The sequence below is a fragment of the Formica exsecta genome, unplaced genomic scaffold (assembly GCF_003651465.1).
Source record: "Formica exsecta isolate Colony F162 unplaced genomic scaffold, ASM365146v1 scaffold4, whole genome shotgun sequence".
Lineage (NCBI taxonomy): Eukaryota > Metazoa > Arthropoda > Insecta > Hymenoptera > Formicidae > Formica > Formica exsecta.
The window spans coordinates 1919093-1945191 of NW_021851238.1; the positions used below are offsets into that span (position 1 = coordinate 1919093).

The 26099-nt window shown below is 37.2% G+C and overlaps 6 protein-coding genes across 8 annotated transcripts; 2 read left to right on the forward strand and 4 right to left on the reverse strand.

Annotated features, from left to right (window-relative positions):
- Nucleotides 1–245: 245 nt before the first annotated feature.
- Nucleotides 246–11945, reverse strand: LOC115240031 (alpha-2-macroglobulin-like protein 1). The gene is made up of 26 exons (XM_029814977.1): nucleotides 11721–11945; nucleotides 11013–11634; nucleotides 10480–10658; nucleotides 9235–9476; nucleotides 8939–9055; nucleotides 8705–8871; nucleotides 8515–8623; nucleotides 8109–8342; nucleotides 7663–7905; nucleotides 7214–7545; nucleotides 6740–7095; nucleotides 6298–6443; nucleotides 6082–6220; nucleotides 5748–5901; nucleotides 5451–5679; nucleotides 4980–5185; nucleotides 4318–4667; nucleotides 3997–4241; nucleotides 3679–3930; nucleotides 3213–3599; nucleotides 2848–3082; nucleotides 2342–2514; nucleotides 2078–2258; nucleotides 1650–2000; nucleotides 1176–1400; nucleotides 246–1038 (listed from the first exon to the last, which is right to left on the reverse strand). The coding sequence occupies exons 2-26, from the start codon at nucleotides 11087–11089 to the stop codon at nucleotides 827–829; spliced, it is 5541 nt and encodes a 1846-aa protein (XP_029670837.1). The 5' UTR covers nucleotides 11090–11634; nucleotides 11721–11945; the 3' UTR covers nucleotides 246–826.
- Nucleotides 11946–12283: 338 nt separating this feature from the next.
- Nucleotides 12284–15907, forward strand: LOC115240033 (serine/threonine-protein kinase TBK1). Of its 2 annotated transcripts, XM_029814981.1 has the most exons (5): nucleotides 12285–12680; nucleotides 12839–13412; nucleotides 13489–14668; nucleotides 14913–15114; nucleotides 15253–15907. In XM_029814981.1, exons 2-5 carry the CDS (start codon nucleotides 12989–12991, stop codon nucleotides 15685–15687), a joined length of 2241 nt encoding a protein of 746 aa, XP_029670841.1. In that variant the 5' UTR covers nucleotides 12285–12680; nucleotides 12839–12988; the 3' UTR covers nucleotides 15688–15907. The 2 variants fall into 2 exon arrangements, with proteins under 2 accessions (XP_029670839.1, XP_029670841.1); XM_029814979.1 differs by having other exon boundaries at nucleotides 12284–13412.
- Nucleotides 15908–16053: 146 nt separating this feature from the next.
- LOC115240034 (protein VAC14 homolog) lies at nucleotides 16054–19241 on the reverse strand. Of its 2 annotated transcripts, XM_029814983.1 has the most exons (8): nucleotides 19017–19241; nucleotides 18573–18954; nucleotides 17918–18500; nucleotides 17116–17687; nucleotides 16857–16975; nucleotides 16687–16766; nucleotides 16460–16622; nucleotides 16054–16234 (listed from the first exon to the last, which is right to left on the reverse strand). In XM_029814983.1, the coding sequence occupies exons 1-8, from the start codon at nucleotides 19118–19120 to the stop codon at nucleotides 16090–16092; spliced, it is 2148 nt and encodes a 715-aa protein (XP_029670843.1). In that variant the 5' UTR covers nucleotides 19121–19241; the 3' UTR covers nucleotides 16054–16089. The 2 variants fall into 2 exon arrangements, with proteins under 2 accessions (XP_029670843.1, XP_029670842.1); XM_029814982.1 differs by lacking the exon at nucleotides 16054–16234 and having other exon boundaries at nucleotides 16271–16622.
- A 263-nt stretch (nucleotides 19242–19504) lies between these two features.
- Nucleotides 19505–23227, reverse strand: LOC115239966 (nucleolar complex protein 3 homolog). The gene is made up of 10 exons (XM_029814865.1): nucleotides 23061–23227; nucleotides 22475–22746; nucleotides 22110–22401; nucleotides 21736–22024; nucleotides 21280–21614; nucleotides 20763–21133; nucleotides 20523–20687; nucleotides 20069–20423; nucleotides 19895–19992; nucleotides 19505–19750 (listed from the first exon to the last, which is right to left on the reverse strand). Exons 1-10 carry the CDS (start codon nucleotides 23064–23066, stop codon nucleotides 19540–19542), a joined length of 2394 nt encoding a protein of 797 aa, XP_029670725.1. The 5' UTR covers nucleotides 23067–23227; the 3' UTR covers nucleotides 19505–19539.
- Nucleotides 23228–23246: 19 nt separating this feature from the next.
- Nucleotides 23247–24076, forward strand: LOC115239967 (membrane magnesium transporter 1). The gene is made up of 3 exons (XM_029814866.1): nucleotides 23247–23329; nucleotides 23543–23595; nucleotides 23759–24076. The coding sequence occupies exons 1-3, from the start codon at nucleotides 23248–23250 to the stop codon at nucleotides 23948–23950; spliced, it is 327 nt and encodes a 108-aa protein (XP_029670726.1). The 5' UTR covers nucleotide 23247; the 3' UTR covers nucleotides 23951–24076.
- Nucleotides 24077–24314: 238 nt separating this feature from the next.
- On the reverse strand, nucleotides 24315–26083 carry LOC115239958 (proteasome subunit alpha type-7-1). Its single transcript, XM_029814853.1, has 6 exons — nucleotides 25858–26083; nucleotides 25299–25425; nucleotides 25098–25211; nucleotides 24881–25014; nucleotides 24599–24781; nucleotides 24315–24491 (listed from the first exon to the last, which is right to left on the reverse strand). The coding sequence occupies exons 1-6, from the start codon at nucleotides 25957–25959 to the stop codon at nucleotides 24402–24404; spliced, it is 750 nt and encodes a 249-aa protein (XP_029670713.1). The 5' UTR covers nucleotides 25960–26083; the 3' UTR covers nucleotides 24315–24401.
- Nucleotides 26084–26099: the final 16 nt, after the last annotated feature.

A 26099-nucleotide genomic window follows, 5' to 3' on the forward strand; every position in this document is an offset into this window, starting at 1 on the left:
TAAAAATCAACTATCTTATCAGCATTAAATGTCAAATGGACAATATATCATCACGGGTTATAGTCTCATATTAAATAAAATATCGTATACATACACTGTAATGAAGCACTATTTAATTAATAATGTAGCAAGAACTCGATTCAAGTGATTGTTAATTTCTAATAATTACAATGCGATCAAATGTGGACAAACAAATAAAGATGCAACATATTCGTCCGAGACTTGAAATACTCTCACTTCTCTTGTGTGTGTATTCATTTCTTTATTTTTATCTTGAAATGTTCAAATCAGATCGAAATCGGCGAAATTGGGAATGAAACTAGAGGTACACAGAGTATAATATATTATAGATGTATTAAATTACCCAATTATTATGTCATTAATCGCTGTACTTTATTTACAGTTTATTTAACTCATTAATTATTTATAATTATGAATTACGATAATGACTTTCACTGTAAAAAACGCTGTATAAAAACGCTTTACTTTATCAGATACTCTTAATTTATCACTTATCATATATTCCACATCTTAACATGAAGTTTGTAATGTAGAGATATTCGTAAAAAATCCTGTGTAAAAAAAAATTGCCGTCGAATTATATACAAGATATCCTGGAATAAACGGATCAAATTATAATAAAAATTTTTTTTGGTCAACTCAAGTTCGCGTTGCATTCCTTTGAATTTTAATACAAATATGCGCGCATTATCAATTTTTATACGTCTTGAAATGATTAAATTCCTTTGTGATAATTTTGACTAGCACGCGATGCATTTAATGTTAATTTTGCTTGTAGATTCTCTTGGCGAAATACTGGCGAAAATCAGCCAGCCGTAGGAAGATTAAGAGATGTATTATTGTCTCGAGTAGCACACATTTTTCGAGCGTTTATTAACTCTTCCGGAAGACCACTGTATGATTGTAATCCATATATAGAAACTCGTTCATCTAAAACGATCACGCGACCGTGTAGACCACTCTGCAAACGTGCGAACTCACTGTCCTCAGAGTGCATCAACAATGCTAAACTTCCAGCTAAAATACAATTAGAATTGTTAATAATCGGACGATAATATTTTGATAATAACGGTGTACACAATACATACACATAATAATCTTAATAGTATAGTTTCATTCTTAATTGTATTATTTATTTACTCTTAATTACTTACGATTATCTAAAGGCGAACATGAACAATTGGGATTCAAGACAAATTCGATCGTCGTACGCAAGCGTTTAATCTCGTGCAGCGGTTGTATATCTAACAGAAGTCTCACTCTTCGTAATCGTCTAATCGCCGCTTTCACGACGCTACTAGCCGAGCAGTAAATCTTGTTGATGTTCGATGGCAATTCATCAGCGCATATGGGGCAAGATTCGTTCGAACCAAGAGGTGCTAAAATTAAAAAAAAAAAAACAACTATTTGGTTCGATATCTCATTTGCTATAAATCGATAACGAAAAAAATAGATTTTGAAATAAGATAATTTCCCAGAGTGAAGATATTTTAAAAAGTGAATTGAAAACAAGAATGAGTTGTAATATATCTACGAATCTTGGTTTCTTGGAGAACGCGAACCAAAATCACGGCTTTAGTTTTCAATCTTATCACCTCACATTTAATTAGTGCTTTAAATTTACGTACGCGACGTTTGCGATTGCGTGTTGCTCGAATCCGCGTCTATTTTCTTAGTGGATTGATTAGCCATATTCGACAACTGATCGCCGTCAAAACTGTTGATATCGGGCTTCACGGAAACCGGTACGGGCCCTTCGATACCATCAGGAGTCGCCAATTCGTGATCGACCACGACAAAGAGCGGGTTTCCATCGAAATTCGCCGGAAAGGGATCTTGGTTCTGTCCATTGAAAGACGAAAACGATGCTTCCATATCTTCGAGATCTACATTGGGCGGCCCGAGTCTGTCGAACACGGGATTCAGATTGATATCCGGTTCGTCCGGTGTTTGACCGCTTCCAATTTCCGCTCGCGGTACTATAAGACAGAATCGGGGGAATAATTTAACTAAAAAAAATTGTATTATCGTTCTCGTACATCCGGATACAAATTACCTATCTGCTCTACAGTTCCGTTTTGAACGTCCGGAATTTTGGCTGCTTTTTCAAATACCTCCTTTTCCGCGTTTTTTGCGGTATTCTTGTTCAATTGCTCCACCTCTACCGGCACCGGATTAGGAATTTCCGCTTCTTCGCTCGGAGTGGCACTGCTGCAAATCGGCGCGAAGCTGTAGCTCTGAGAAGAAGAATACAAAATTTTCGAACCTGCTATACATTTAACGATTATGAGGAACAATATACTTGTATATAAATTCTTACGGTAGATATCGTCAACTCCTGTTGGTAATAATCGTAAAGTTTCATATTTGCTGGCTCGAGTCGATCAACAAAATTTTCTCTAGTCACCATAAACGATATACAAGTTTTCTGATTGGTTAACTTGTCGAAGTAAATGGTAACGATGTCGCGATCCTCCTCGAAACGTTTCACTTCTGCGAACATTTGCGCATTGGTGATAAATCGATAAGTCGGTAATAAGTTTCATTTTAATGTAGTATAGTGTATCAATGATTGTGATACATGGTAATTGTACAATTGACTCTATAAATATTTTTTTGTGAAATATGATCGCGCATACGCATTATAAAATGAAATTGAAAGTGTTGACGACCTATTTAATATAAAGAGAGTTTTAGATTTAATGAGTCACTTTTTCTTAGATTCTTTGATCGGTTCGGAGTCAGCTTTCTCTTGGAAAAGATTGCGATGTTCAATTTATGATGTCACAATTATTTCGAGATCTTAATATATTTTCTTGCACTTACTTGTGGCCGGATCCTCCAAGAAAGAATGAAGACTTGTACGATCCGGGATGTATCCGCTTATCATACCGATCTCTAATACTGCCATGTTACTTTCCCCATCTGCCATTTTGTATCGTGTGCAGATTGTAATTGTTTGCAGCGAGCATTCGTCTACCCACATTGCGGAACCGGTAAGGACCGAAAGATCAAAAGCTTCGGAGCCGGTCGCATGCGCAACGTTGTACTTTATATTGCTCTAAAACGGGATTTAACATTGTTACTAATATCAATTGTATTTTTAAGAGACTATTTCTTCCTAGTTTATAGAAGTTTTCGATTTAATGTGTGACAAACACTTGATCCATAGTAAAAATGTAAAACTATACCTGTACTAAGACACAGCCTTCACCCTCAGCGAAAATCTCGACTATCGTGGGTATCACGGGCAGCCGAAGTTGCGTGAGAACCATACGATTATCGTTGTGCATTCTGTACAATTGGTCTACTTCATTGCCGGTCACCAGCACCGAGAGATCGGTGTTATCGTTTGACATCGCGGCGGCATACTTTGTAAGCGCCTCCAGGCCGAGTACGGTGTCCTGCGTAGACGTGAAACCGCCCTCTGCGTTTCGTTGCTTCGACATCCAACGGACTGCTTTCAGTGCCTCGACCATATTCGTCTCGCCGCCTAATTTTACCAAGGATAGCACGGCGTACGCCGTCATTTCAATGCTCAATCCTAGCGAGGGTTTATCTTCCCACCAAAGGAGATCCTAACAAAGCGAGATTTCATTGCGATTACGTGATTCGAACTTTATGTAGAACCGTTTCCTGTAAAGTTAATTTTCATACATTGTTCCGCGTCGCACGTTCTATCAATAGTTTCATGCTGTCATTTGCTTTTGGATGCTCCAACAACGTCAAAGCATAGGTGGATATAGCTGTTGTGTACATCGTATTGCCGCCGTTCTCCACTCCTTTCTCAAGACAATGTAGCACATTGGTGATAAACGTGGTTGCTAACGGTACTCCCGATTCCAAGAGAGAAATTAGTATGTACGCCGTTAACGCGGAGGAAGAACTGTCATCGTCTTGCAAACCGCCCTGAGAATGCATTTAAGAGCTTACAAGTGTTCTTTAAATAAAAAAAGATCGAATGTTGCATCATACCTTCATATCTTTGTGAAATACCCTGCCAATCACAGGGAAGCATCCATTTTCCAATTGCTTCTTCAGCATCCACTTTACGGAAATTTTAAGATCTCGCTCGTCGATGTGAATTATACTCTTTGCCTGAGCGAAGGATTTTATCACGAACGCGGTGAGCCAAATTGAGCTACCGTCTTCTGTGACGTTTGGCCCGAACGCTGAATACGAACCATCAGGGTGTCTGTATATCAACTCGCGCTGGTATCCTGTATTGCGAAAATCAAAACTTATTCAATATATAATCACGTGCATTTTATGAAATAAAAATCGAGCGAATTGTACCTTTTTCCATATTCTTGACTGCTTTTGCTCTCAGCTCTGGATTCTCGACCCCGGTTGTATCCAAATAGCCGATTACATGTATGTTGGGAACAAAGAGGATCATGTTTTGCTCACCGCAGCCCATCGGCAGACGAACGAGATTGTCCAGATTCTCCAGGGCTGGACCCAAGATATCTCCTATTATAGACACGTATCCTCTTGCGCTTTCGGGCACCAAATCATCGGGTAAATCGAGATTCCAAGTAATGGTGGAATCGTCGCTAAAATCTTTCGGACAGATGAACGCTGATTTGGTCATCTCTACGGGAAAGCCTTCCGGTAACACAAGTATAGGCTTTACAATCACGTCCCTAAAAAATGTACAATTGCTAAATATTAGATGTATGATGATTTAACTGGTCAATAACTATGTTGACCAAAATCATGTATTTCTCCCTTGTTTCAATAAAATATTAGAAATATTTTTAATATTTAAATAATTCAAAGTTCCTTCATCAAATTTACATTCTTGTATTTGAATAAAATATTAGAGATTACATAAATACTTTTCTTATACATTTGCAACCTTTTCTCATTCGTCTATGTACTTATTTATATTTACAGACTCGTTAAATATTAATAAGTGCAAACAAAGGAGTTTTGGCTCGAAACAATCCATTTACCGTGTAAACAGAAGTACTTCCGGGCCACACGGTTCGGCGTAATCCGAGTCAACCGAAGCAGAAACCGTGATGTTAACGTCGCCGAGAACTCGCGGTCTGAGAATATATTCGTGCACCACACTATCCCGCGGTTTCACGCAGAACGAAGCGACCGCGTGCGACAGATGCAAGTCGAGTCCTGTTGCGTCTTCTAACTTGATCTTCACCTGCAAAATTCAGTTGTGTCGTTCGATCAGTCGTGTAATATATCAAATTGATTGTTGTGGGTGTGTGTGACGTATATCCAACACCTCACTTATTATATTGAATATTAAAATATTGAATATTAAAATGTGTAAAAACTGTTTTTTCTTTGTCTCATGTCACACACTTTTTATCGATATTTTAGCAATAATAATTCTATAAAGATTTTGTGTCATCAACACTACATGCCACGATGCCGATGCGAAGAAAAGTAGTTCGAGAACTTACCGGTAAACTATGTTGCATGTAATTAAACAAGGACACTTTCATGTGCAACATTTCTCCGCGTTTAACGCTATATGGTAAGCTGTAATCGAGGAAGAACGGTTGAAATCCCGTGATGGTCGTCGGCGGTGCTATCCCGAGACCGTGCGTAGATGAGATACAGGTGGTATACCCGACCCAATCAGTGATAGTATGAGGCAAAGTACGTTCTATAGTCACTTTACCTTCTTTTCTGTAAAAAGAAGAAGAATGTCCAGTGGACGTTGCGTATTTAATAAAGTTGAAGACTTTTATACGCACCCAGTCGGTACCATTTCCCACAGCCACGTTTCGGGAAAGTAAGATCTAAGAGTTGCAGGTTGATCAGGTACTTGATCCACGTATGCCTGTTCGGGCCCTTCGTTCAATAATGGGTACGCCATGGGCAATGTCTTTGCGGCCATTTTAAACATTCCTATCGAGAGAATATATTAGTATGTTAAATATAATTTGAAGAGAAAAAAAGATCGGGAAAAATCTCAATCAATTAGTTTCATAATGAAGTTCATTATAATTATCAGCAAATCGTACGGAACTCTATTCCTTCCCTATTTCATTCTGTATAATGTTTTATAAAAATAAAAAAAAAACACACCAGCTTCTGATTCTAGAACCGAAGATGATGGGAGGAAAAAGGTTTGGATCGTGGAGGTCCTGAATCTGTCCATTCTGTGAAGTTGAGGGCAAGGCCGCGTCTCGAGTATTAAATCGCTCATCACAATAGCTCCGAAATCCTGTAATATCAGGAAAAATCCAATGAATATATAATTATCTTCCTCGCATAATCTTAAAACTATTTATATATGCTTACATCGAACGCTTGTATAGCGTCTACATAATTCGTGAGTCCACTGTACGGTCCTGGCGGTAATATCATGGTTCTTTTCCTTCTACGCCCCCACAGAGGTATCGGTAAATGATCGATTTCTTCGGTATTCGTCTCTTGCTGCGTCGTCACTGTGAGACACGTCGGATTAATCACACAAATCATTCCATGTTACGCGATAACTTTACATTAATCAAAGTCGAATGATCCAGGCTTTTATAGTTGTAAAATAAAAGATCCTTGCATTAAATAAAAAATCAGTCTTGATTATTATATCGAAAGAATAACAAAAATATATCGATTTCAATTGTCAAATAGCGAACTTGAATAATATACAAATTAAAAGATCCGATAGGAAAGACACATTAGAAAAGGAATTGATGCACCGTTATATTTGATTGCTCAATATCGCTGACACCTTGTGTACCTTTGCATTGAGTCCAGATGGGCCGCAGTTCTGGCTCGATATAGAATCTCTTCAGCTGTTCGAATGTCTGATCAGCGTCGATCAAGTTCGCTTTGGATCCTACTAAGAAGCGAGTCGACTTGTCGACCGCCGAGATGCCGCAGAGAGACCAGGGGGCAGCCTCCACGTGATACTGGGTGGCCGTTCCCGGGGTTTGAGCGTCAGTGTGCCAGGCTGACTTCACCTTATTCTCAAAGCAGTGTCCCACCTTGATGGAGTATGTGGTGGCGACGATCTCGCCATCCGGACGAACGTAGTAGAGTAATAATTCAGAAACAGGCGCCATAGACGGGGTGATCTTGACGCTGAGAGGGAATCTTAAAAATAAAAAATCCGCTGTGATAACTATGTGTGATCCTCTAATTTGCACATGTAAAATATATTTATAAGATTTAAGATCCTTGAGATAGTATCTCATCCTGGATGAGATATTACCTGTGAACGATGGTGTCCTGATTGGTCTTATTTCCCGATGTTTCGACAGCGCCAAATAGGTTCCGGAATTCCGAGTAATTTAGGATTGTGTCTCTGGTCGGCCGGTGCTTCACGTGGCCGTATATCAACAAGTCGCCTTTAGAATTGATCGAATAATGGAAAGAAATGGACTCGTTGGTTTTACTTTTTGCTGGTACGGTGTACATAACGTTGAACGAATACTTTTCGCCGCAGATTATCGGTTGGTAACCTCGGGCTACCGCCAAGTAGCTGTCCGATGGCGAATACCAAGGATTCACAACGATATGCGCTGACGGTTGATCCATGAAAACCTAATTTACATAGATCATAAGCATTATTGAAAAATAATGCTGTAAAAACCAGACATTCTATACAGCAAGGGTCCTGAAAAATTTTTGACCCTTTATTTCAAAATGCGCTCGACGTACTCGCCAACGCGTATCCGGCGAATAGTATTTCGTTGGATAATCGACACCGGTCGCGATGAAATTCAGCAGAACGATATTTCTGTGCGGCGGTGGCACGACAAAGTCGACAAAGCCGTCGGACGAGGATGTAAAGTTGCGGCATTCGACTACAACGCGGAGCCAATCGTCTTCACCGCGCACTCGCACGCAGAGCTGAATCTTTTCATGTGGTGCCGGAGTATCATCGTGCCGCGAGATACGTAACTGTAACAAAAGTTTATTGTGTATTTAAATAAGAAACATTTGGATTCATAAAGCAAGAGGATCGAACACTGAGATTAATCTCTATGTACCGATCCTGTTGCGCTATTGTAAGATACAAAATTATCTCGAATTTTCGTGCAGATTCCCTCACACAAATTAAAAGACAAGCCACAACACAATTATCGATTACTTGGGAAGTTTACCTTTCCGTGATATGGTAAACCCAATTTGAAGTACTTGGGTGTGTGCGGCAAAAATTCCAGTTTTAAGGCCTGATGCACTACTACGGTCCGACTGATCGTCGTCTCCACTATCCCGGTGCCGGTCTCGGTGAAGTTGGCTATGAGAACGATATTATTCGGTGCCACTTTCCATTGAGCCAGTCCGAGCACTGCGCCCGATAATATGAATTCAGTGCAACCGTCCGACGAATCCAACTGTAACGATTGACTGGTTGTAAACTCATCGCGAAATATCAAATCCATATAGTATAGAATATTTTTCTTTAATCTCTATAAATATATGACTGTGTGTGGAATTGTATTATCTCGCTATAGGAAAGAAAACAACATTAACGTTAGTCGATCAACAATCAAAGAAGCTTCTGACCTCCGTTTCGTAATGTATTTCTGGGAGATTGGGCTTTCGTCTCCATATCGGTATTTGAGGCGTTGATTTTAAGAGTAGTCTACCCTTGACCGGTTTACCATAGCTGTATCTGTAACATCGCAACGAAAAAAAGAGATAGTTTCGTGCTGCAAGTACAGTCTAGATTCGTTTTATTACAACAAGTACCCACTTTGCGCATATGTTCCACGTAACGTTCTCCGCATCCGCGAGGATATATCCCGGTGAGGTAACGGTTAGCTGGAATCTCGGGAGAACATATTTCTTCACCTCGAATACAGTTGTGTGGATCAATTGCGGTTGTGATCTTGTTTTTTCTACTTTAATTTTCCATACACCCTGTAATACACGAAAAATATCCTTAGAATCTATCCTTGCCCTTTCGCTTGTTTAATCCTCGCCTTACCGGGCTTGGTTCCGGAGAGAGAGCAAACATTAATTGAACCATTCCGTTCTCGGTACTGACGTTGGTCCATTGCGCTACTCGTACCTCGGATGGATTTTCAATCCATACTTTTGGTATCTGGAAACATGAGAGAGTTTGTTATTATTAAAGGATAGAACTTTTCTTTTCAGCTTCTATTATCTCGCATCAATCATACCATACGGATAAATTTTTAAGTATCTTACTATTGTACGAAAATATGATCAATTTCTATTATTTTAATATTATTCCGTATTTATAAATAGTGAGCGACAAACCGTTTTCTTCCACGGTTTCAGATCGTGCTTAAGCATGAGAATTCTAATGTTCACATCTTGTCCGGGTTTGTAGACTGGCTTATCCGTCTCTACAAACGTGATAAGAGAATCGTGCTCGATGTATACTTTCTTTTCCGTTTCTACGATGTAATCGGGATGTTTGTCGAATTTTATCTTTAATCGCAATCGTCCATTGAAGTATCTCGTAAAAGGTACCGCCAGCTCCAGACATGTTTCCAATCCTATAAACGAACGAACATCAATAAGATATATGTATCTGGAAAACAAAATGCATTTCCAGAAATTTTGCCGAAGAAAAAAAGGTGCTTATTTTTGATAAGGAATACCGATCTATTTATCTATATAAATATATCCTATATTACTTGAAGTTTTACATTACTTGCTTCGCTTGTCTCTTCGTCTCGTTTCTATTAAAATAATTCATTTATCCAAGTTTACTATTCGTATTTTCAGAGATTCATCAAGTTAAATCTTTCCGCGCAACTGCGGCGTAAATAAATATGAGATAAACTCGAAACTCTCTCAATCAAGCCGTATACTTGTTGTTCACCCCATGCATAACAATACAGATGGGTTTCCCATGTGTGATTCCGGGCGATTAGTTATTTCCCCTTCGGAGAGAGAGAGACTCTCATTTAGTTCCCCCGCAGGAAGCGGCGACAATTTCAATTTACGATTTGTTTAAAGCGTCCGATCTCCCGAGCCGCGAGGGAAGAAGGAGAAAAGACCGGGAGCCGGTGGTCCAAAAGCGTAGCTAGGATCCTTGGTCCGGAAAGAACGAAATCTCCGATAAAACACTCTTTGCGCGAACGTGAGTTTATTGCCTCTCCATCTTTTAGGAATCTCCCTGCGCCCGTTGGACTTCTAAAGATATAGCGTTTCCTTTTGTTATCTCATTTTACCACTCTGAATCTTTCACTCTCTAAATCGAATGTACGGATCCGCGAGGTATTTTCAACGATTATATGTTATCGCGTCGCGTGCGCGATAACACACGCTATAACGCGCGAAAGTCTTAGACATAAAAAATATAGGAGATTACTAGTCTTAATAGAAAATACCGTAAGGTACCGAACGCGAAGATCAAAATAAAAAATTGTAAGAAACGATCCTCTTGCTTTTTATCCCCTTTGAAAAAAAAATCTTCAAGTTTTATAAGAAACGTAGATCTTCGTATATTGATTGATCGGAGAATGTGCTCGGAGAGGAGAAACTTGCTCTTGCCTGTTTCGACGACGCCGCTCGTTCTGGCCAGCACCTCGTCCTCCGCGCTCGTACCCGAAGACGACGGAGACAGCAGCTCCAAGAAAACGTGCGCCGGCGGTTCGAGATTGTGCAGCGACAAACAGCCGCTCTCGGTTTCGCCGGCCAGGAATCTTTTCGGCGCGGTGAACACATATCCTCTAAAGAAAAAAAAAGAGAGCTCTCGATTAAATGTAAACCAAGAGCGTAATAAAACACTATAATTCTGAGGGGAAAAAAAACTTTGGATTTGGAAAAATTAATTTCTTTATTCGATCCGCGAGGACTTCCCGCGATAATTGAACGCTCTCTGTGAATTAAAATTCCGGTAGAAGACACTGTCTTTAAGCGTCGTACACTCGAGGAAAAAAATTGATAAGCGTAAGCGCTTCTTTTCGATCGTTGCGATAAACAGAGAGATCCGGAAATTTCTCTCCGAATATTGCGATAACCGAGAGAAAAACTACTCTCGATGTATTTTCGCAAAAAATAAAATACCAACGATGTCTCTTTACCGATTAGCACTCGCGCCGCTTTCGCAGAACCGAAGGCACACGTACAACAGGCACGAGAGTATAATTAGTTTATCCATCGTCTCGCGGATGATCAGCACGTGCTCTCGTGATTTCGAAAAGGACCTCAACTGATAGCCGCGAGCATATTAACGCACTTCGAACGTTCCTTTTCTTCTTCTTTTTAGCTTATCGCGCGGCACTAAAGTAACAATAGCTGACAGAGAGGTTGCAAGCCGACTGAAAGCGCGTTATTCGTACCGGCTACTCTTATTTATTAACCCCTTAGATTCGCGCATGGAGGAAGGAGAGGATTATGCGGAGTACGGAGTACGGATTCAATCGCGAGAACTGCGTCGCGTCGACCGTGCGACGTTCGCATCAGTATCCTTTTCTACGTCGTCGGCTCGAATTGGTTTCCTGGAATTGTTTATTTATCGACGATACGCACCATTTTTGCGAGGAGTGTTATTTTATGTCTTTCTTTTTCGTAATCTTTTTCTCATAATTTTTGATCCTTTTTCCGCTTTTCGTTGACGCTGTAATTAAGTCAGCCGGCGAAACGGATTTCGATAGCTTATTCCCTCCGGAAATTGTTCCTTTAGACACGGGCTCTCGAAAATAGCTTGTAAGAAATAAATAAATACATCTCTTAGAAAATACATAAAAATATAACGCGTATTTTAATCATATCTTAAAAATAAAACCCACCACGCGAGAGATCTGAATAAATGTCCAATCGGTGAATAATCAGCCATTCTTGTAATTAATTGATTGCATATGCGAAGATAATAAGCCTTGGGTATAGATCGGATCCTTGAGAAAATCCTTGCGAATATACCCAAAGGATGCCCAAAGGATGCATCCTCCATTCTTGGAATCGTGTTTCATTACATCCTACAATCGTACATACTATAATATCACGGATTTTCCCGCAAATATATTAATATATAAACTTTCCAGTGTGATTCAACAGCTTTCATAATTGCGATAACCCTCGCGTATCATGTCGAGACGCATGCCACGGGTTATCGTACGCGTGTTTGCGTGCGATCTCTCTGTTTCTGGATACGTTCGATTGCTTTATCGAGAAACAAAAGGCGGAAGTTGTAGAGACACGGCAGATGCGAATGTCACATATTTTAAAAGCGGTAAAATCGATTCCAGATAATTCGTCGTTAAGAGAAAATTGTTGATTAATGATACGATTTCAAAGAAGTATATATTCTGGAAAAAAATAGGGGAATTATTAAAATTATGAGATGTATATATACGTACGTCATCAACTCATATCAGTTTTATATCGATTTAATTAAGCCTCATTTATCATCAGTGGAATTTCAAAATTCAACTTTATCGATCGTCGCTTATATAGGGATCGATTTATCCGACTCAGGTATCCGCATCGATAACTTAACCTTATCTAACCCAACGTAACCTAATTAATCAGAAACAGTCCGTTCGTTTTGTCACGCTTTCTAAACTCTGTTTCATTTTTGCTTTTTTCTTCGAAATCTGATCCGATATATCTGTCGCCTTTTAAATGTAGAAAGTGAGGCGAAATGTAGCTCAACGAACAGACGTCAGACAAGAGATTAATTACACCGTTACAATAATGAAAGAAGCGTATCTTCTATCCTTGGAGGAGGAAGGAGAAAAGAAAATGCGATTGTATGTACAAGTGTAGAAAGTACAATTAAAGACGTAGATCTTTTAAAACGGGATAAAATTGTATATATAAGCTCAATTATTATTATTATTATTATTATTACTTTTTTTTAATTTTTCCGATGCTGTGTCAATTTTATGTCATTAATATCAACAAATAGTGCGCACAACGCAAATCCGTCACATCGCGGATGACGTCACCAAATAGATAGAAGACCAAAGTACAAAGGAGATTGATCGAAATGATATCAAGTAGGAGAGTGAATAGACGGTGAAAGCTGTTCGTTGATGTCAAGGAAAAGCGCACGGACATGTCCTTCCTTCGAGGCTCCGCCAACTACGTCTGGTGCACCACCAGCGTGCTTGGCAAGGGCGCAACTGGCGCGGTGTTCCAGGGTGTCAACAAAAACAATGGGGAACCCGTCGCGGTCAAGACTTTCAATCAGCTTAGCCACATGCGGCCACACGATGTACAAGTGAGAGAGTTTGAAGTGCTCAAAAAAGTCAAACATGAGAACATCGTCAAATTGTTGGCGATCGAGGAGGAACAGGATGGCAGGGGTAAGGTGATCGTCATGGAGCTCTGCACCGGCGGTAGTCTCTTCAATATCCTGGATGATCCCGAGAATACGTACGGTCTTGCGGAGAGCGAGTTTCTGCTGGTATTAGAACATCTGTCAGCTGGTATGAAGCACCTGCGCGACAATAATCTGGTTCACAGGGACCTTAAACCAGGTGAGAAAAGTCGAGAGACACATTAAATTTATGTATAAAGTATTTTACATTCGAATTTTTATTCTTTTTCACGCAGGTAATATAATGAAATTCATCGCTGATGACGGTAGTACGATATACAAGCTTACCGATTTCGGAGCCGCTCGAGAATTGCAGGAGGATCAGCAGTTCGTTTCTCTGTACGGTACCGAGGAATACTTACATCCGGATATGTACGAGCGCGCGGTCCTCCGAAAACCCGTCGGCAAAACGTTCGGTGCAACCGTCGACTTATGGTCTATAGGTGTGACTCTCTATCACGTCGCAACGGGAAATTTGCCATTTAGACCGTTCGGCGGGCGTAGGAACAAGGAGACCATGTTCTACATTACGACGAAGAAGGCGTCGGGCGTGATATCCGGACTACAAACTTCGGAAAACGGACCGATCGAGTGGAGCAGGGAATTGCCGCAGAACTGTCAGTTGAGCGCAGGCCTGAAAAGGATAGTGACTCCATTGCTGGCTGGCTTGCTCGAAGTGGATCAGCAAAGAATCTGGAGCTTCGATCGATTTTTCAGCGAAGTCACAGACACGCTTTGTCGAAAACCAGTTCATATATTTAACGTTCACCGAGCCAGCCTGATCAAGATCTTCCTACATCCAGAAGAGAAGTTGGTTGCTTTACAGATACACATTCAGGATCAAACGGAGATCATGCCCCACGCGCAAATCCTTCTTCTTGGTGAAGCGCCTCTCACGAATTTTGTTGAGGAATCTACGCCGGGCAAGGGATATCCCACTACTAACAACGATAAACCGTTGATGCTCTTCTCGCGAGAGAACAACAATGTCGTGCTGCCAATGGAGACTGAGTTGCCAAAGTTTCCCGTCTTTGCGAATCTCGTTTCCGTAGAGAACGATGCGAGCCAGGCCAAGGTCGCATGCTCCGTAGGCCATGTCTGTAAACGTAGAATCGACAAATTGGCATTGTGCAGTAAACTATTGCGAGATGCCATAGAGGCGTTCAGTGGACTCTTATCTACTGAACTCACCCGAGTATTGGAAAAGTGTCATCATTCAAAGGAATTTACGAAAGCAATGGAGGATACCATATTAGCAATCGAACGGAGCGAGACTTTTGCTAAACATGTTTTTCGAAAGTTTGGAGGTGGCGGTCAAACTGCGGTGGAGGTGAAAAACTGGCGGAAAGAGTTGGATACAAAGAACAAAGAGCTTACCACCGAACTGACTCCAGCAATAGTACAGCTTCATCAAAGGTAAATTATCTCAAATGACAATGTAAAACATATTTGTTGTAGCCAAAAAACCTGATTCAAAAAGAAAAATGATTTTGTATTTAATTTCATTGAAAAAATCGGTCATTCCTGTTTACAGATATTTACTTTATTTCGATATTCCAACGGTTCATGGATTAAATGGGATTAAATGCGATTAAATTTAATGAAGAGCACAATGAAAAAGAAATATAATTAGTATAAATATTACATAAAAAATTTGCAGATATGTAAAGGAGGGCAGTTTACGTGGAGAATGGGACAATAGTACTCGCGGCTTGTGGTGTCCGTGGGCGACGAAAGCGAGTCAGAGGGCAGCGACATTAGTCGATCGCTTGAGAGACGGGTGGCAACACTTGTTGAGAGACAGGGCCACTCGTAGCCTCACTTACAACGACGAACAGTTTCATGTTCTTGAACGTATAAAGGTATGCAAGTTTATATTAAACTTCCTGATCCATTAGCAATATTGCATGACAGTCAGAAAGGAGAGGAGAGAAATCGCGCGAATGATTTCTTGCAATTGTCGATTGATTGAAACACTAATCTCCCTCGGTCACAAACAGGTCACGGAAACAGGACGTCGATTGAAAGCGCTTCTCGAGACGGAATGTATACCAGCTATGACGCAGCGATCCGAGTGCGTCGCAGATTGGTACAAAATGGCACAAACGGTGTTCTTGCAAACTCAGATATTAGACAAGGACATAGACGGTTACGAACACGCGTTGGAATCGTTCTCCTATCGTTTATCGCAGGAAAGCAAAGAACGTAACGAGAATCTTTTGCATTCGTTGGACAGGCTGCCCGGAAAATTGAAAACAATCGAGAAAACGAACGTGCCGGCACAGGAAAGCACCAAGAAATGGCGCAATATCTGCGATACGCAAGAACAAATTGCAGTACTCCTCTATGAAAATGGTCTGTTTATAGATCAGCTTGACAATTTGTCAGTGATTGATAGAGTGGAAGATATAGGCGATGCGCAATATGAACTTTAATATGTGCAATTTTGTCATTTCTCTATCAATCATCCGACAATATACTTATGAGATGAAGACTGAAAATTAGAGTGTATATATTAACAGAATCTGAGATATATTTATGTAGTGCTGTATTTGTGCGGGATTAGTGCTGTATAGATTTGCTAAGTTAAATGAAGACAAGATTCATTATTTTTTATTCTTTTGAACAAATAAATGACTACTTTACTTTAAAATCAACATACAGTCGTTTATTTTCAATGAGTCCAACGATTGCATTTTAATAAATAATAATTACATATTTATAACAAAGCCAAACATAGGCGAGTGTGTAATAGTTTTACGTCCGTTATGTAGTAAAAAATTAGTATTTTAAACATCTATTATATATATATATATATATGTGTGCTGTATGAATATTCATGTGTCTATGTGACTAGTATTTCTCTCGACTAAAGAATTCAGTCTTTGTTTACGCTTTTGTTCCTTGTGTTGTTCTTGAACTATATGGAAATGTTTCAATAGTTCACTGAAATCAAACGGGCAATAAGCTTTCTCCTGCGATCTTTCGCGTTTATCAGCTATCGGTAGTATTTTAAACATATCTATTATATATATATATATATATGTGTGCTGTATGAATATTCATGTGTCTATGTGACTAGTATTTCTCTCGACTAAAGAATTCAGTCTTTGTTTACGCTTTTGTTCCTTGTGTTGTTCTTGAACTATATGGAAATGTTTCAATAGTTCACTGAAATCAAACGGGCAATAAGCTTTCTCCTGCGATCTTTCGCGTTTATCAGCTATCGGTTTCTTAGCTGGAGGAATCGCCGCTAAACGACGTTGTAAAGTAGCGTAAGCTTCACTCTGCGGCAGAATCATGAGCAAGCCGTACAACGCGTATATCAGAGCATCATTCTTCTCCCATTCCAATAGTTGCAATCTCAAATCTTAAAGAAGAAAAAAAAAAATATAAATTAAATATTTTATAATAGTACTATACCATATACTTACAAGTGAATATCGGTGATTCTATTAGCTGCACTAATTTGTCTATTTCTGTCAGAAACTCCACTGTAACTTCTATATTTTCGCTGATAAAAATGTTGCGTTAAGGTTTTAAAAAAAGATCATTGAAATAATGAAAAAAATTGATTGAATAAAAGAGAAAGAATAAAGGATACAAAGATCGAATGATGTTGCTGGCATGTCGGTAATGTTGAGATAGAAGACACAGAGCCACTGTCGCGACCGGATTATGACACCAAGACACGTAAAGACATTCGAATAACGCGCAACTGTCCTAAAAATATTAATATTGTATATTCCAGAAAATCGTATTTTATTTATAAAAATTATCTTACAACGATATAAAATTGAAAATTTATATATAATGATTCAATGATCTTGCAAGAAAGTTGAATGGTAATATGGGAAACTTACTGGAGAATCTAAACGTCTAAGTTTGTTACGCAAATCGAATAATTCGGAACTGGTTAACAGGATAACATTCAAGGTTTGTATCATTGTACAAGCAAAGCTTAAATTTTGTTCTTCCAATAAAATCTTCGCCAGTGTTTTGTATATATCTTCTGCACTCAAAAGGACACATAATTCTCTTATAATGAAAGCGCCCCGTTCTTCCAATAAATGTCTATCGGTCGAGAAGAGTCTCAATAAATTAACTATAAATTTGGTGAAATACTTATTCTGCACTTTTGCGTTGGGATCGGTCGTTACCGCTTCTGGAGATTTCGAACTGATAATCTCGGCCATTACCACTAAAGTCTGTTGCACTACTTCGTCCGAAGTATCACTCAGGGATTTCATTAATATTGGAAAAAAGTCCTCAATATGATTAAACATTTTATGTGGAATGTTTATGAACAAATGATGTATCCATTTTAAAACCGCGACCTTGGTTTGAACCGACAGGTACAGTAAATGCTTTGTAAGTACTTCTACAACACTGGCAAGATCTAAGCTTTCAGCTAAGGAACAATTTTGCATTGTATCTGAAAATGGAAAGCAGAAAAAATTCTATTATCATCATATACAACATAGACTAAGACTGTTGTGCAAACATTAACACCTTTTCATTTCATACTTTCCGAAATAATTTAAATTACTTCCGATTTTAAATAATCTTTGCAGTAATTCAAAACACTCCCCAATGATCTGGAATATGCTATTTGATCTATTGTAACCACTTCGTAAGTAATATGATTAAAAATCTGCAATTTACCGTTTTTCTCTTTTGTAGAACGTACATTGTCTTTCTCCTTCTTACTTGTAATCTCTGTATTTTCCATAATTATCAATTTCATTAAATTCGCATTTACTTGCGTCGCTGTTTCTTTAGTACTCTTCCGTGTATCACCATCGTAGGCCAAGCATGGCAAAACCGCCACGAGAATGCCGGACATATACGGGAGCATAAGAGGACCGGATAAATGTACGAACTCCTTTATCCACGTGATGGCGGTCAACTGAAGTAGCTCGTCATTACTCTGAGCGTGCGTAATCAGTATATTTATCATAGCTGGAAAATCCACTCGCGCAGGATTAGCTTTTATGCTACGTAAGAATTCACCGAGAACCGTATCCGTGACCTTCTTGATCTCCGGCGTCGGGTCCTCCAATATTCTGAACAATCCATCAAGTATCTCAGGCAGAAATATAATAAAGTCCATATTGGGTACCGCATCCAGCACAGATACCCACGATATTACAAATTGTCTGCCGAATGGATTTTTCGTATAGATACGTTCGCGCAATAGAGGCATGAATCCGACTAAATCAAAGAGGCCGCTCTCTGTCACGATATCCTAAAACATGATATACGAGATATAGAATAATTCATTTGCACTTTTAATGATACAAAGTTGATAATCAGTTACCTTCATCAGTCTATCGAGTAATTCGGTAGCGTTCTTTATATTCTGCTCGGAATCGCAGGCCAATTTACTAAGAGCAGCGAAGATGTCTGTAAACTGAGGCAACACCGAGCCTCTTGCCACTTTGACCACATTGTACAGGCTCTCGCAGGCGTAGTACCTGACTCTCAGGTCGGCGTCGCAGAAGCATGCCAGGATCGGATGGATCAGATCCTCTATATACTGACCCGTATCCTTCCCGAGACCAACGGCGATCGCCGCGAGACCGATCAAGCCGCCCTTGCGCGTATGCGGATTTTGCGAAGTTGCGAAGTCTTGTCCGAGGACTTTCAGCAATCTCTTGATTTGCACGGTGTTATTGTGAGCGGCGAAATCCTTCACCATCCTGTAAAGAGATTATCAAGTTCATGAAACGATAATATAATGAGTGCACGTTAATAACCTTACTTCTCTATCTCCAAAGCAGCTGGTTTCCGTTTCTCGTACAACTTGTCATTGAGGGAACGAACGCACGCCGCGCTCAAGGGCGCGTAATCCCTCTCGGACATCATCTTCGGTGATTTACTTCAATCTCTGTTCCCAGAATTTGTTGATAATATCGCGAACAAAGTCAAAACATGTCAAAATATCAAAACGCGAACGCGCGTGCGAAGTTGCGTTCAAAAATCTATTTGTAAAGTAGAATGGCATTTGGTTGACCAATCAGGACAAAAGAAGCAACGAGTTTTTTATCCCGATTGGTCAATCAAATGCTACTTCGATGAGTGAATTTTCGAACGCAATCGCAGGAACAAGTAGCAGAGGCAGATTCAAAAGTGCTCGAAGAACGTTGAACGAGAATTATCGATCTCATATTAAAATTAAATCTTTAATTATTTCTCTTTTAATCATTCTCTCTTGTCATAAGAATTTTTAGCAAGAGTTTTTATCTGTGCACTTATCTTTTTTATACATTTTTTAAAATTTTATTTCACGAATTGTTTTTACAAGCTTTGTAAAAATCTACATATCCATCCATAAACAGATTATCGATATCGACAGTATTAAGATATTCTTCGAATTTAGAACTCATGCTATGATGTATTGATGCTTTTTTAACAGTAATTTTCTCTGGAATAGGTATAGTAGGCTTGAATGCTACACCAGTAGGGTCATATTCTGTGTAAAGTTCTTCAGGTGTTCTAAAATTAATAAAATAATTAAATACTATGGGGGGAAATGTAAAAAAATTTAATTTATAATTAACTTTTTCATGATTTTCGATCATGTATAAGTCATGTATAATTTTTTACATCTATGGATTGTTAGGCAAAATTAGTACTCACAATTTCGCAATTTCGATAGCCAAACTGCCCTCACCACTCGTAGGCACCACATACACTATATTTCTAGCGAGTTGCCGTACTACACTATGATAATGACGCTGTAACAATACATTATCATATGTCTTATTCAATCTTTTTCAACAAACATAAAGAAGTATCGTATTGATACCATACCTGTAGAGCAATAAGCTCGTACAATGCAGTACAATGCGCGTTGCAATGGTCAGGTTCTTCGATTTCGATCTGGTACTGACCGTCTCCAATGCAATCAGTGTCCAATAAAATGTGTGCCGCTTTTCCAAATTGCATGACTTGCTTTATAATACCGAGAGTCGCCAGCGTTGCATTATGTTGTAGTTGCAAAGCTTGTATGCTTATTCTTTTCACGAACGCTATCAGACGCGTCTGCGAAATCCTTTTCCGCTGATGAATGAGAATCTGCATCAATGTCTTCAGTACAATCTCAGTTTCCGCGTGCGTCCTCCCGCAATGAACTTTCAATATATTTTTATACAAATGCACATAAAATCTACACAAAAAATACACATATAGAGAATGTAATTTTTTTTATAAAGTAGTACTTATTCTATAGAAATATATAAAGCAGCACATTAAGTTATATACAAACCTGTATGGATCGATATTGAGCACTGCACCCTGGCCAGATAATATTGTAAATATACATTGGATACAATGTAATTGTTGTCTCAAACCTAAGTGATCTTCTTCTATTAATCTATCTATAACACTTACTAAGTCCTGATAGAAATCTATATTGATACAATGTGCGAATCTAAAATATACATGTAAAATATAGAAGATAGAAATTAAAAATACAAATTGATCTAATAGAGATAAAATGTCTTACTTGGCTAATCCTTCCAGACACGCAGACAATACTTTGCTATTGGGAGCTTGTTTTAGAGCTCTAAAGTATATAGTAAATATCACACTTGTAATTTCAGTAAGAATTTTAGATTTCGCCTGTTTATTTTCTTCAGCCTTTGTTTCGAGCAATTCTTTCTCTACTTCTTCCAGTTTTTTGCTCTTTTTTCTCTCCCGTCTGCTTAATGCGAGAATTCTTTGCTTATAAGACATGAGTTTTTTTTGCTTTGTTTCCTCTTCTTTTTCCTTGTCCAAATCGACATCTTTTATGCGAAGAGATAATAACACTGTTATGACTTCAGGATGCACAGAATGTTTTCTTGATTTTATGTATTGATTTAATTTTCGAACTATCTAAAATTTTATTAGCATAAATAAATATCATAACAATTCGTTAATGTTCTCATTAACATCTTAAAATATAAAATATACAGTTATATATATATAAATATACAATATATATATATATATAATTATTTCTGTTACTATAATATACTTACTGTGAGAGATAATTGACCGCGTTTGTCGTCTTTGAATATTTGAGAAATGCATTGAGCCACTCTCTCTCTTACATTGCTCTGTTTGTTATCCAAAAAAGGAAGAATATAATTAACTATGTTAACAGAGAAATTGAAGTATGGATGGGTAGTGAGAAGCTCGCACATGCATGATATAGCTATTTCACCCAATTGCATTTCTCGTTCGTTCACCCGTCGCGTATCTCCTTTCTTTTTTCTCAAAATGTTGGATATCTTTTCGAGTCTCTTTAAGTAGTTTTTATAACTGCTCAACAATGTAACTTCATAGTTTTGCAATGCAAGAGTTTCTTTTTTCACTAAAACCACAAATAAAATTTATTAGAAATTATTAAATGTGACATATAAATTATGCGATTTTATCTTCTTATAATTTTGTTATATATATATATATATATATATATATATATAGATACATACACTTTACTCCGTCTTGAGAAATCTGCATGAGACTGTAAGATGGTAGCAAATCTTTGAAGACTTCTAGAAGGGACACCATTGCTAGTTTTCTGACAGTGATGTAAACTTCTGAAGCTCTCTCATCCATCATGTCTAGAAGTATCTTAAAATTTCCAGATTTGAGTTGCGGATTTTCTAGAATACCGCTTGAAAGTATTCCTATCTTGAAACGTTTAGATCTCAATAATTCTTCACGACATGCCAAAAGTTCAATAGTAGATACTGGTTTATCAGTGCCTTGCAAGTTATTCTGCAAATTTTTAATAGTAATAAATTTTATGTGTAAGATATCTTAAATATATATTTTTTTGGATTAAATATTTTTTAGTTCTTACACATATATCTACATCCATTTCTATGTCACTATTTTCCTCCTGATTATTTTCTTCATTTTCTTTTTGGTTATCATCTGTGATTTGATCTTCTTCCTCATTTATAATTTCATTATCTTCTTCCAATACACGTTTTTCCACAAGACCACTCTGTGTTTTTATGGGAAGCATCATGCGAACCGATTTCCTGGCTGTCTCTTCCATGATTTTAGAAACATTATTTTCATATAATTCCTCTATTGCAAGATCATCCTCTGTTTTTCTTCTTTTTCTTTTACTTTGATCTTTATCTGATCTACAAAATCCAGAACAATTAATAATATGTTTTATGAAAGATCCTATTTTCTTGAAATTATATATAATCATACTCAGTTAAGCGAATTTGTTTCAATAAGTTGTAAGATTTGTTAGATATAGCTTTTTCCAAGAATTTTAAGTCATCTTCTTCAACCATATTCATCAAATCCTCTTCATGATCACTCTCTTCTTCCTCTACTGCTTCTGGACATGGTGGTGCCGATTTCTGAGGTTGCTTCTTTGGTGGTTTATGTCGTCGAGTTTTAAGTTTTCCTTGTTTTGAAAGCTTTGTCTTTATCTGATTGTTCCTTTTAATTTTACTAATTTTTGATTTTTTTAGTTTCTGTAAAATAAATAATTGCATAGGTAATGTACTTATATTGAATAAAACTTTCAGAATTTTTCATTATAAATTCAGATACATAATACAGAATTACAAATCAGTTTACTGAAAGTTAAAAGTAGATAAGAATAAAAATTTGAAAAAAAAAAATATATATATAGTTTCAAGTCAGAATTAAAAGTCGACTATAAATTATTATTAATAATGATGTAATTTTTCTACAGATAAAATGTTATATACTTGTTAATTTTTAAGAGGTTAGTATTAATTATATTCCTTAAATTAAAACATATTTAAAAATTATTAATTCTTACCCCCATATTTATAGCGGAATAGAATTATTTTCTTCTAAATTAAATTAGACTTAAATTTATAAGTATGTATATACACAGCTTTGCAATAATAAAGAATCGTAAACTAAGCTGAAGTAACGCCCACGTGCGTTCGTGTCGATCATGTGTACATAGGTTTTTTAATCTAGGGTGAAAGAGAAGCAACAACATGCCTGCAACGGCTATGCATAAGTTTATAACTTTTATAGGAACTATGTCTATATTACATGCGGCTTATTCAGCCGCACAACGTGAGTATTTGCTTTTGGTTTTCTCTCGACGCGTTACATTCTTTTTTAGGTTAAATTAATATTAATATTACAGAGAAATTATAGATTTGCTTCTGTTTTAATTGTTTTTTTCTATGTTATAATGAGATTAGTATGTAACTTTCGAGAGAGAAGATCGAAAAGAATAAAACGTAATTAAAACGAGTAGATATTATGATAAAATTTTGTTTGTAGATCGATCCTATTTGCGAATCACCGAACAGGAATTTACTACTTTGCCAATTGATGTAAGTTACAACATTTGATATTACTACTTGCTTCTTATATAAAAAACTAAAGATCATTATAGGCCTATTATATATATATTATTTGATAAACGTAATAAAAGTGTTTTTGTATGGAATATGGAATAATATATTATTAGCGTGTAATATTATTTTACTATTACAGATTTTAATTCAAGGTATAGTCAGTTTATTTATCGTTATGTACGGTGTTATGTACATTGCTGGTGATTTTAAAGAAATTCGAGCAGTTGTTGATTTGGAGAATAAATCCTGGGAAACACTGCGAAATTTACCATCCTTTCAAGTATTTAATCATCGTGGGAGATCTCTTTCGTCAGAGTATATTCCAGAATGAAATAGTTTTGAAATATTAAATTATTGAAAAATATAATGAATATATAGATTTACTTGTATTATTTGTTGAATCACATTCTTTTAGTTCTCTTAGCTAGGATTTATTAATAAAATTTATTAATATTAACTTTATTCTCTCTCATTAATATATTAAAATACATCTTTTAAAAAAACTTTTAATTTGTAAAAAATAAATATATAAAAAAAATTTATAAGAATTGTAACAACATATATATATATATATATATATTCGTACACAATAATCTTGTCAGTCATTTAATATAAGTTTTGTATATTTTTCAATTTCGTAACAGTAAAATAATACAAATAAAGAAGTCCTGATCTCATCATTAATTTTCCATCAGTTTTTTTTCCTATTTCCAAATGGTTTATTTTATAATAAAAATTAATAATGATACAATATAGAAGTGCACAATGGGGGTGCAAAAGCATCACTTTTTCTGTTTTTTCTTTTCTGCCTCTGCTTCCTTCTCCTTTTCTATTTCTGTTACATATTCACCTATAGTGTCTGTATCTAACATCTGAAAAATTATTGTAACTGTGTTAATATATAATATTTTATAGAGAGATATTTATGTCTTCAGCCAAAATATATATTTGTGCAATTTGGTAAAAATTGCAAGTGTACCTGTAGTGGCTGCCCGCGTCGCATTACTGCTATTTCCAAATTTTTTTGTCCAGATTGAACTACTTCAAGCAACGCCTTAATCGCTAGTTTTATACAACCTCTTTCTGTCGACACTTCCTCTGTAGTATAATACTTTTCCAAGAATTCGTGCACAGTTTTAGCGCTGCGTCCTGTTGCGTTCGCCTTTATGGGAAAGTAGCATTTAATATAAATGTAGCTATTAAAATAATTGTATTTTTTTATTGAAAAAAAGATATAGAAATTGATTTTATCTAGACATACCTTCCACTCATAATATATCCCTGATGGCTCTGTTTGATACAAATGTGGTATACCATCATAATCAAATCCAGTTAGGAGACAGGATATTCCAAAAGGTCTACGGCCGTTACTTTGTGTATATTTTTGTTTTAATCCTGCAAATAATAATAATTATGTGAAACTAGTACAATCGTTTTAAATAATTTTAATTTTCTGTTGATATAAATTCTAATCATACCTGCGATATACCTCGTAATATATTCCAAGGTAACAGGATCCTCTACGGTTAACTTATGACTCTGGCATTCAACTTGCGCACGGTTAATTAATACTCTTGCATCGGCAGTTAAACCTGTTAAAAAGAAGAGTAATTATCCTATCTTATATAATATAGAAAATTGATATTTGTATCAATATTGTATAGTATGTTATGTAGTACCTGCAAAAGCCATAATTACATGATCATCTAGGAGACATATTTTGCGCACTGTACGTTCTTCTTGCAATTTAGCAACAGATTTCTTCTCAACACCTAAGACTACCACATCGGCGCCACGTACACCAACCTGCCCTTACAAAAAGATTATCACACATAAGTAAGATAAAAAATAAAATACTAAATTTTAATATTAAAAATGTTATATAAAGCTGCAATTTATATCATTTATTAGATACTATCTTAATGTAATTTTTTACTATTTAAAAATGACATGGATACGTATTTTACTTGTAAAAATAGATATATGTAACATGATAGAAACGTAATATATAGTGACAGAAATATGTTGACACAAAGCTGGTCATCCTAACCTAACCTAACTCTGAGAATTCGCAAAGTCATACGCGAGGTAAACGAAATAAAATGGCTTATATAGACAAAATCTATTCGTATGGTAATAAAATAATTCCAGATAGACAGATAGATAAAAGAATGCTAGGTAGAATCTTCGAAAGCAACTCCCGAAGATAGAAAGAAGGTTATGTTGAACTTAGCGTACCGCCGTCGAGCCCTTCTTGACAGCCTCTTGAGCGTATTCCACCTGGAGGAGATGGCCGTCCGGCGAAAATACCGTGATTGCTCTGTCATATCTCGCCGACATCGTTCTGGCCGTTCGAAATAAGCACCGTTTCAAAAGAAGCTTAAAATGACTTCGCCGTTTTCCAAGCAGTCACCAAACTGCTCCGCTTTTCTCGTTTCGGCGCGCAGCATGCGCAGACACGAACATGACAACGCATTTCC

Excerpts from the sequence above, each read along its gene's own strand:
- LOC115240034 (XM_029814983.1), bottom strand. The coding sequence starts at position 19,120 with ATGATGTCCGAGAGGGATTACGCGCCCTTGAGCGCGGCGTGCGTTCGT. Across the intron at positions 16,976-17,115 it reads TTAGACGTTTAGATTCTCCA|GACAGTTGCGCGTTATTCGA; the intron begins GTAAGTTTCCCA and ends TAATATTTTTAG. Across the intron at positions 16,235-16,459 it reads ATAGCTGATAAACGCGAAAG|ATCGCAGGAGAAAGCTTATT; the intron begins ATCGCAGGAGAA and ends TAAACGCGAAAG.
- LOC115240031 (XM_029814977.1), bottom strand. The coding sequence starts at position 11,089 with ATGGATAAACTAATTATACTCTCGTGCCTGTTGTACGTGTGCCTTCGG. Across the intron at positions 8,624-8,704 it reads ACGTGGAACATATGCGCAAA|ATACAGCTATGGTAAACCGG; the intron begins GTGGGTACTTGT and ends GCGATGTTACAG. Across the intron at positions 7,096-7,213 it reads CAGGACACCATCGTTCACAG|ATTCCCTCTCAGCGTCAAGA; the intron begins GTAATATCTCAT and ends TTTATTTTTAAG.
- LOC115239966 (XM_029814865.1), bottom strand. Across the intron at positions 21,615-21,735 it reads TTCTCAAGACGGAGTAAAGT|TGAAAAAAGAAACTCTTGCA; the intron begins GTATGTATCTAT and ends TTGTGGTTTTAG. Across the intron at positions 20,424-20,522 it reads CTCAATATCGATCCATACAG|ATTTTATGTGCATTTGTATA; the intron begins GTTTGTATATAA and ends TTTTTTGTGTAG.
- LOC115240033 (XM_029814979.1), top strand. The coding sequence starts at position 12,989 with ATGTCCTTCCTTCGAGGCTCCGCCAACTACGTCTGGTGCACCACCAGC. Across the intron at positions 13,413-13,488 it reads TCACAGGGACCTTAAACCAG|GTAATATAATGAAATTCATC; the intron begins GTGAGAAAAGTC and ends TTTTTCACGCAG. Across the intron at positions 14,669-14,912 it reads ATAGTACAGCTTCATCAAAG|ATATGTAAAGGAGGGCAGTT; the intron begins GTAAATTATCTC and ends AAAAATTTGCAG.
- LOC115239958 (XM_029814853.1), bottom strand. The coding sequence starts at position 25,959 with ATGTCGGCGAGATATGACAGAGCAATCACGGTATTTTCGCCGGACGGC. Across the intron at positions 25,212-25,298 it reads TGTAATTATGGCTTTTGCAG|GTTTAACTGCCGATGCAAGA; the intron begins GTACTACATAAC and ends TCTTTTTAACAG. Across the intron at positions 24,782-24,880 it reads GGATATATTATGAGTGGAAG|GCGAACGCAACAGGACGCAG; the intron begins GTATGTCTAGAT and ends TTTCCCATAAAG.
- LOC115239967 (XM_029814866.1), top strand. The coding sequence starts at position 23,248 with ATGCCTGCAACGGCTATGCATAAGTTTATAACTTTTATAGGAACTATG. Across the intron at positions 23,330-23,542 it reads GGCTTATTCAGCCGCACAAC|ATCGATCCTATTTGCGAATC; the intron begins GTGAGTATTTGC and ends TTTTGTTTGTAG. Across the intron at positions 23,596-23,758 it reads TTACTACTTTGCCAATTGAT|ATTTTAATTCAAGGTATAGT; the intron begins GTAAGTTACAAC and ends TTACTATTACAG.